Source organism: Lupinus angustifolius, chromosome LG20, assembly GCF_001865875.1.
Source record: "Lupinus angustifolius cultivar Tanjil chromosome LG20, LupAngTanjil_v1.0, whole genome shotgun sequence".
In the NCBI taxonomy this organism is placed as follows: Eukaryota; Viridiplantae; Streptophyta; class Magnoliopsida; order Fabales; family Fabaceae; genus Lupinus; species Lupinus angustifolius.
In genome coordinates, this window is record NC_032028.1 from 2,155,799 (window position 1) to 2,165,842 (window position 10,044).

Genomic DNA, 10,044 nt, shown 5'->3' on the forward strand with positions numbered 1-10,044 from the left:
TTATTTTTCAGCTTAAAATAAAAACAAAGTGAATTAAACTGCAGTCTATACTCTATAGAACATGACTCTCCTCCTTTACAGCGAGTCTGTTTTCCTACTTATTTCAATTAATTAAAACCATAATAAAATCTATATATTGTTAGTGTAAAAATTTATATGCACATTATATTATTTATTGTTTATTTAGATTACTTTTTGTAAAAAGTCAACGATAATTAAATATCAAATGTGACTAATATAACAATATTATATAAAATTCATACACTTTTAATACATACATATTTTTTCAAAAATGAATTTTATTATTATCTAAAATAAATGATATGTTTCCTACCAATTCTCAAATACAATAAGAAAATAAAAACAATATATTATTACAAATTTTATATATTAATGATTAATTTCTTCAAACATTCATTTTTTTAAAACAAAAAACATGTTTTATTTTCATTTTGGTTCGAACAAGCATCATGGACTGTTATTGGGATTTGAAACAGAACAAAAAGTAATAAAAGAGAGCAAAATCCGAGAATAAATTAGTGGTGTTTGTTGATTGGGTGAATCTGTGTATGAATATTAGTGGTTGATTGAGGATTGTTGTAGAAGATCAAGAGTGAAGAAGAAGAAGAAGAAACAATGGAGGATTCTGAAAAGATAGAAGAAGAGATAGCAAAGGTAATTGAAGAAGCAAAAGATGTTGAGGATTCAGTCTCAGCTCATATTTCAAAAACCACAATTGATGAACAATTACTTCAACAACGTGCCCTTTCTCTTCATTCCAAAATTCGTTCCCTTCGTTCTTCTCTTTATTCTCTTCTCCCTAACAACCCCACTTTAGTTCATAAGGTTACTACTTTACTTTACTTTACTGTGCTTATTTATTCAATCATGTTTTTTTTTTCATTTTCATTTTGATTAATTGGATCCCAAATGTTTATAGTTGGATGAAGATTTGCAAAGAGCAAGATGCATCATGGTTGATGGTGACGCTGCTACCCTTCTTCCTGGCCATGCTCATGGTTTGCTCCATCCCACTTTTATTCATTACTTTCACTTTACTAGTAATATCATTATACACCAACAATGCATTAGTCTAGTGGTGTAAGGCCCACTATATCCCAGACACGCCAAAAGGATTCGGTTCCTGAGAGTAACACATGTTGGGAGGGGCGGCCACATACTAAATTAGTTTCTTACTCAAGAGTAAATGAAGAATATCATTATACATAGTCCGTCCTAAACTAACTTAAAAGAAGAAGAGTGTGTTAGATAGTCGACAGTCAGCTTAAAACTTTGTCGAATTTCTAGGAAACGATTTGAATTTATAACTATGACCTGTATGTCAATTACTTTAGGAAAATTTCTTAGGATGTTTCTGGGACCTATTAATGTGTGTGCTTCCAAGAAGGATGTTCAGCTCAAGGTTAAAGAGGAATACAACAGTTACAGAGTATATTCTCTTCTCGTCACTTAAACTTAGAAAGTATCATTTTTTGGGTGTAATGACACTTCTTATGTTCAGGATAGAACTGCCCTGTTGTTCCTCCTTTTTCCAGCAATACTGCTTATTCTACGATCTTGGGTTTGGGATGGATGCTTGCCAGCTTTCCCAGTTCAGATTTACCAGGTATTTCATATCACCCTCTCTTCTTTCATTACATGATAAAACATTCATACTTAATCTGTCATTTGGGTATTATCCTTTGTCAGGCATGGCTGCTATTCCTTTATGCCGGTTTGGCATTCCGAGAGAACATATTGAGAGTCAATGGAAGTGATATTCGTCCATGGTACATACATTACACTCTTTTGCTATATGTAGCCTTTCTGATGGGAATATTATTTTCATCCTAGTTAGTAAATTATGGATAGCGGCCAACCCAAAAACATTATAGCCTAAACATATAAATACACAATAATACTGAAATATATTATATTAAAGACGCATTACTAACTAATAATCAAGATAAGAGTATTATAGATTTTAGAACTAATTGAAGTTGGAGTCCATAACAGAGTTGTATCTCACGAAATTCAACCAAACAAAGATGATGTCAAAATTGGATTCAACAAGTTTCATAAGAGAATCAGTAAAGAGATTATGAAACAAACAATTAGGGGCCAAGGAAAAATCCTGCTGAGAAAAGATGGGGTATGTTCGTGATTTAGAAAGCCTTGCAGTTTTGTTTTATGTTGATGAAGAATATGTAAGCAACCGAACATGTATAGTGGAATTAGGAAGGAGAATAGAGAAGAAAGGTAGAGTCGAGTCGACTAAAAATCATGCGGCCTGGGTAAATCAACGTGTTAAGTAGAAGGGAAAGAAGGAGAAGGTTTATTTTCCTAAAACCCTGGGAGAAACCTGGTACACATAAAAAGGGGCAAAAAAGACTTCCCTCTAAAATTAGGGTTCCACTCGCACCAAAAAACGTAGTGGGTCGTGACCTGCGATTTGACTTACAATTCCGCCACAATCTGACCTACGATCGTTTTTATGGCCATCTTTTCTGTTATCCACCATGGCGTAGTGAGGAACAGCCCAAATCTTGCTACCCTCCTCTATTTCAGTGCTATTGACTACCTAAGATTCATCAACCTTTCAAACCAACATGTTTTGTATCCATCAAGTGATACTTAGGGAGATTATCGTGTCCGTAGACACCGTCCTAGTGAGAAAGTAGTCGGGACTTGGGGTGATCAAGAGCTTTGGGGTGACTTTGCTACTACCTCAACTCAAGCCCCAGAAAGTTTATCGCACTGCCCTCTTTCTCTTCTTTGCTTGCTTTGGAAGTAGCTATGATCCATTTTCCTTTCTGGGACAACTGTGATTACGGATTCCTTTTAGGTTCTTTCTCCCTGTTTTTATCAGTTGCTTACCTTGCGCGATATACATACTTTTGAGTTTTATTTTTCTACTCAAGATTGTCATTTCTTGAAGTGTCCACTTTTTTTGGATCCTCATTATCTAAGATACCTGTGATTATGGTATCTTTATTTTGCATCATCAGTTTTTGTTTTTATTTTTATACTTTTTATGCCCCAAGAGTGTGAGTCGAGGCGCAACAGTAAGAGTGTGAGTCTTGGCACAACATTAAGAGTGTAAGTCTCTTCGCTTGCGAGGGTAAGGCCTATGTATTATCGTTCCCAAAACCCACTAGGTGTGAACCTCGTGCACTTGACCACCTTTTTTTACTTTCTATGCCCCACATTTGGAGATTAAACTCTTCAGCTTTTTTATTTTTTAATTCAACCATTTTTTATGGTGAACCTTCCTGAAAATCCTGATGCCACAGTTTCATTACTATTGGTACCACTAATTCGTGACTTTCCTTTGGATTGTGATGCTTTCTCTGATTAGCACTAACTATTTGGTACATATGTTTGGGCATCAGAGGGGCCTTTTCATTGACATTTGTATTGTGTCATAAAGGCTCTCATATGAGTAGCCATCAATACTCAAGTATGTTGTTTGGACTGTTTGTATGACATTTGATGCATCCATGTAAGTTTCACTTTATGCTTTTTTTCTCTCACGGTTTTGAGGTTTTGGTGGTTAGGGAGAATATGGTGTTTTGTAATCATCTCTGTTTGTTTGGTGACAGTGTTTGGTTCATTTGGGTGGATTGAAATTACAGATTCACTGTGGTTTATTCTTTCTGATATTCATCATTAATCACAATACAATCAACAAGGGAATGATTTGTCAGGAGCCTTACAATACGGTCTAGCATTATTGCTGCATCAGGGTTCTTGCATGAAAACTCCTCAGGAATGTCCTGAACCCAAAGATGAACACCTCTTGAATTTCTCTGCTATCTTAGGCCTCTTTCACCTCATTTTCATTCCTTTCCTCGTGTGTGTTCTCCTCCGGATTAAAATGAAACACCCTTAATCTTTCTCTCTTGGTTTTCCAAGACTCTACTAGTTCCTTGATATTCAACAAAATTGGAACTAATAAAGGTGACATAAGGGTCACTAGAATAACAATCAAGTTATCCAATGGAGATATTTTACTTCTGACAATCTGCAAGCTGCTGATCACAGCATATATTCCAGTTGCAATTGTAATAACAAACATAACAACAAAACCAACATTTATATATTTAGGACTTGTGACTCCAATTTCTCTAACTAGAAGTGCTACTATTAGGCTTACTATAGCAGGTAAGATGGAGTTTAGAAAGAGAAAGGTTCTAGCTGTTTTGTGACCTGAAACAAAACCAACAATGTGATAGGGAACAAATTCCTCCTATCAAAGAATTAAGCTATTAGTTATTCTACTCCCAAGGAAAGAGATAATACTAGAAGATAATATTGATATTTCATTTCATTTCATTTCTTCCATTATGGATGAACAAAGTACTATTTAAAGAAAATAAAGAGATCCTAAAATGACGATGACTATACAAATACTATTCTGAAGCACATGCCTGCTTCTGTCTATTTGTGAGTTTCAGCTCACAGGTTTTAAATGGGATTCCTTTACTTTCCCAGTTCACTCTTTTGAGCTTGCGTTCTTTATTTGATGTTTCTGTCTTTTTAAAAGAGGATTTCTCCCCTCTCTTAGCAATTTCTTTTCTCATCAGTCATCACCCCTTTGTCCCGCGAATGGTTGAGAAATGAAAGGGGAGGACATCAACTTTATTTAGGGCCTCCTAACATTGTCATCCTTGCATAGCAAATTGCAGTTGGGGAAGGGCAGGGACTGGTGTACATGGGACTAAATCTTTTGGCAAATAAGCTTGCTATATGGTTACAGGTGGATATATCATCATTATTGTGCTATGGTAATGGCCCTTGTGAGTCTCACTTGGGAAATTAAAGGACAACCAGGTTGTGAAAAAAAGCAGGTTAGTTTCCTTCTTCCCCTATGCATATAGTTTTTTCTTCATATAGTTGTGAAAAAAAGCAGGTGAGTGCCTATCATTTATGTCTCAATAACATGTGCAGATAGGTGTACTCTCTTGGTTTTCCAAGACTCTACTAGTTCCTTGATATTCAACAAAATTGGAACTAATAAAGGTGACATAAGGGTCACTAGAATAACAATCAAGTTATCCAATGGAGATATTTTACTTCTGACAATCTGCAAGCTGCTGATCACAGCATATATTCCAGTTGCAATTGTAATAACAAACATAACAACAAAACCAACATTTATATATTTAGGACTTGTGACTCCAATTTCTCTAACTAGAAGTGCTACTATTAGGCTTACTATAGCAGGTAAGATGGAGTTTAGAAAGAGAAAGGTTCTAGCTGTTTTGTGACCTGAAACAAAACCAACAATGTGATAGGGAACAAATTCCTCCTATCAAAGAATTAAGCTATTAGTTATTCTACTCCCAAGGAAAGAGATAATACTAGAAGATAATATTGATATTTCATTTCATTTCATTTCTTCCATTATGGATGAACAAAGTACTATTTAAAGAAAATAAAGAGATCCTAAAATGACGATGACTATACAAATACTATTCTGAAGCACATGCCTGCTTCTGTCTATTTGTGAGTTTCAGCTCACAGGTTTTAAATGGGATTCCTTTACTTTCCCAGTTCACTCTTTTGAGCTTGCGTTCTTTATTTGATGTTTCTGTCTTTTTAAAAGAGGATTTCTCCCCTCTCTTAGCAATTTCTTTTCTCATCAGTCATCACCCCTTTGTCCCGCGAATGGTTGAGAAATGAAAGGGGAGGACATCAACTTTATTTAGGGCCTCCTAACATTGTCATCCTTGCATAGCAAATTGCAGTTGGGGAAGGGCAGGGACTGGTGTACATGGGACTAAATCTTTTGGCAAATAAGCTTGCTATATGGTTACAGGTGGATATATCATCATTATTGTGCTATGGTAATGGCTCTTGTGAGTTTCCTTCTTCCCCTCTGCATATAGTTTTTTCTTCCTTTCTTTCCTATTAACTTTGCTATGTGCCTATCATTTATGTCTCAATAACATAACATGTGCAGATAGGTGTACAACTTTTCCTACAGTGGGCTATGATGCAAGGAGTTGCAATGCTTTTGCAAAATAGATATCAACGCCAGAGACTTTATACTCGCATTGCATTGGGAAAGGTAGCACTGTTGAATAAAATATTTTCACTTGCTTTTTCCTTACTATGTCAATTTTAGTTATATTTTAACCATAACACAAACTTTCTATCATTCTACTTATTCAGCCCCTCCCACCTCTTGGGGCCACTATGTGGTGTTATTTTAGCATAAAAACCTTGTAAATTTGTTCGCAATCATGATTAAAATTTCCCTTTTCGTGTCGTATTAATTTTATCGCGGAATGTCGATAATATGTGCACAGTTTTGATCCTTGCTTTCGTCTGAATCGTAGGCTAAGAGGATGGATGTGGTATGGGGGGAAACAGCAGGAGTGGATGGCCAAGTGTGGTTACTGTGTCCCATACTTTTCATATTGCAGGTAACTTCACAGATTGACCCAGAACTTGCCTTAAGCTTATTGCTCTGGCGCTGTATGTTCTTCATTGTTAATTTGCTTAAAAACTGAAAATATATGCTTTACTCACATTTTTTTCGACCGGAAATTGGCTTGCATTTTGCTTTGACATCAATGAATTATATTTGTGTTCCTATTTCTGTTTAGGGATTTGAGGCCTATGTTGGACTGTTGCTGCTCCAGACTGCATTTGTTGGGGTTTTTTATGAGTGGCAGGTACTACTTTGCTTGTGCTTGGTATTTTTACTTCTTCACTTTGTGCAACAAGGGACAAAACAGAAAAAAATGAACTCAGTTATATTTTGTAGCATATATTAGCCATATATTGATAGGTATACTCTTGGAGCAGGTAATATTTTGTGGTGTCCTGTTGATCTTGATGGCTGTTGGGAACTTCATAAATACAGTACAGATTCTGATGGTAAAGTCAAGATTTAAGGCAAAGATGATAAAAAACAAGGGCAAGCAGAGACTGAATTAGCACATTTGTGACTTCTTCATCTTTAATAGGATGTGGATTTTTTGCACTTGTTTCAGTTTTGACCACAATTCAAGCTAGTGATCAATTTGGCTTTGTTTGTAGCATTAATCATTTAATATGTCTAAGGATAAGCATAAATTTGGATCAAAATAATAATTCATGTCTTGCAATTTCTGTTAACCACTCTAGCTATACTCTATTTTTTGTTTAACCAATTGAAGTACCTTATAGTATACCACCTTGACTCTGCTTTATAGAAGACAATACCAAAGACACCATCTGAGAACACCATCTACTCACAGATAATGAATAAAGAATTCAACTTGCAGGCACTGTTCACTTATCACACCTCAAATTTATGGTCCTCCAGGCTCAAAAGTAAACCAGCTTAAATAAAAAAAAATAAAGCATTTCTATTGTTGCAGTAACATTTAGGGTCATCTAAGCCACACAATGCTAATTCATTTTGCAATTGCATTTAGGGTCATAAAACTGACATATTATTCCAATCATTTATTTTGTATTTAATCCAAGCTCAAAAACATCCGTTCAAATTTTTACATTCTGAATAAACGGTCATTTTGCATTCAAAATGCAAATAATACCATTTAGGAGCATCATGGTCCAAGCATAGCATCCCAAATTATATTATTAATAAAGAATTAAAGAAAACATACGCATTTGAATTAGGGTTTTCATCATTTAGAATTATGAATCCTTATGCAATTATATTTAGAGCCATCCATGCAATTAGGGTTTCATCATAATTTTAAATTGTAGAAAGAATAGAAATCTACAATCCATGGAATCAAGGTCAAACACTATATTTCTCTCTCTATTCCACCAAGATCATTTACCCACAATTGCAATCCACCAAAAATGAACATTCTTGAACATTTGAAACGTTATTCCATGACATTCTTGAACATTTGAAACGTTATTTCATTACAGCCACAACCCACAATCGAAAAATTGCCTCATAACATTTTTAGGGATTTGGAACAGTGTTAGCTTTGTCAAATAAATCCAAGATCGAGAGAGAAAGAGAACTAAGAAATATATGGCACTTACAAATGGTCGGAACATGTCACAAATTCATCAAATTCTTTATCTATTCAAGTTTCAACCATTATCGGAAAAACAAAAAGATTGAATCTCATGACCGACACAACCGAAGGAATTGCCTCAAAAAATTAGGGCTTTGAATTGCTTGACGAAGATGCCACTTTCGTCAAAACAATAAGTAAAAACAGTTCAAAGATTAAAACTGAAAACTGAAAAACAGAGAAATAGAAAAAAGAAGAATAGAGAAAACAGTTAAACCATGTTTCATTGATCGCCTCGAAACAAAGACCCGAAGAAATTGAAATACCCCAATTACTCTCTCTCTCTCTCTGAATGCATTTCTCTATTGTTTGTCACAGGCAAAAACAAAGCAATATATATAGTTTGGAGTGACGTAAATAAAACGCGTAATTGAATGTAAAAGTCACGCAAAACATGGGCCTGGCCCAATACTTTATATGCTTTAATTTTGCTGCAGTTTTAAATATTTCTATGGACTATTATCAATTGAGTACATTAAATTTGCACCCATTTACACATTTATTTTTTACACATACATAAATTATACCCAAATTATTATAGTAACTATCTTATATGGAGGGATATGTGAAATCTTATATAAAAAAAAAGAAGATGATAAGTATAATTAATGTAAACAAAATATGATATATTATAAAGATATATCCAAATATTATAAGAATTAATATGTTTTTGTTAATTTTGGTTTGTTACAATATAGTATAAAAATGATTTAAACATCTCCTTAAACTTATTAATGTGTAATGAACTAAAAAAATTAGGAGATAATGACTTTTAGCCTTCAGTTGGTTGAGGTGAATATGAGATGAGATAAAAAGAGGAGAGAGAAAGCGAGAGAAGTTGGTAAAGTTCTCTCCTTTGGTTATAGAATGAAATAGAGAAGAGAGAAAAAATATGGCGAGTCTCATGCCAAATTTATTCTCTTCAAGTATAAGAAGAAGGTAAGAAGGGAGAAGAAAGTTTTTGGAAATGACTAAGTTACCCCACCAACTTCACATTATTACATACATGTGCAAGGATAAAATTGTGTATATAAGAAAACTCACATTTTCTCTCTTCTCTTTCTCTCTTGTTTCTCTTCTACCAAACAACTCTACAACTCAACTATGTTTCTTATCTCTTTCTTTCCACTCATAAAATCTTTCTTTTCATTCTCTCTCATTTAAGGATAGTCATTATAACTATGTATATATTATGAGTAGTTTATGTAAGGCAAAATGAGGATTATGTCATTATAATTTACTCTAAATTAATTACATTGCATTGTCTTAGAGTAGAAATAATAAAAATGCATCATGTAATGTGTTGGTGCAGTGGAAGCGATCATTGCACAACGTTGACCACAAGCAATCAAATAAAGTGCATAGAATAAATAGAAGAGAAGAAACAAGAGAATTTGTTAACGGGGTTCAGTCAATTGTGCTTACATCTCCGGGAGCGTTAAGCGGCTACCAAGATATTATTAGAGAATAAGGATTACAAACCCTAACACACTCATGGGCCGACCTACCCATGAAGTGTTTCTTTTTTGTGCTTATATCTAGTGCACATTATAACAATGGACTTGAGTCCAGTATATAACATTGGTTATATTGTGCAATGACTCATATCTCTAGATAATAGCAATACAAGTTATGGGTTTGGGCTGATGTAAAGGGGTTGGGGTAGATGGCTATATGTTTATGTTATGTAAACCTAATGTAACAAGGAGAGAAATAGTCAAACACAAAGCCTAATTCTCTAATAATATATAGTGGTAGTCGCTCAACGCTTCTGGGGACGTAGGCACAATTGACCGAACCTCATTACCAAATCTCTTGTGTTATTCTCTTGTCTCTATACTCTTTACTATTTGATTGTTCGCTTGTTCCCAACAATTGGTATCATATAGCTCTTAACCTAGGTGCCAAATTCGAGGTGGAGAAGTTCGATGGAACTGGTAATTTCGGATTGTGGCAAAGGAGGGTTAAGGATGTGTTGGCTCAACAAGGT

General features: G+C 34.7%; 1 protein-coding gene across 1 annotated transcript; it reads left to right on the forward strand.

Moving 5' to 3' along the window:
* LOC109335872 (transmembrane protein 120 homolog) lies at positions 428-7,134 on the forward strand. The gene is made up of 10 exons (XM_019572116.1): positions 428-846; positions 941-1,019; positions 1,356-1,450; positions 1,523-1,627; positions 1,711-1,790; positions 4,760-4,850; positions 5,966-6,073; positions 6,345-6,431; positions 6,615-6,683; positions 6,817-7,134. Exons 1-10 carry the CDS (start codon positions 637-639, stop codon positions 6,946-6,948), a joined length of 1,056 nt encoding a protein of 351 aa, XP_019427661.1. The 5' UTR covers positions 428-636; the 3' UTR covers positions 6,949-7,134.

Coding starts and splice junctions, on each gene's coding strand:
- LOC109335872 (XM_019572116.1), top strand. CDS start 637: ATGGAGGATTCTGAAAAGATAGAAGAAGAGATAGCAAAGGTAATTGAA. Junction 1,628..1,710: donor TCCCAGTTCAGATTTACCAG/GTATTTCATATC, acceptor ATCCTTTGTCAG/GCATGGCTGCTATTCCTTTA. Junction 1,791..4,759: donor GGAAGTGATATTCGTCCATG/GTACATACATTA, acceptor ATATGGTTACAG/GTGGATATATCATCATTATT.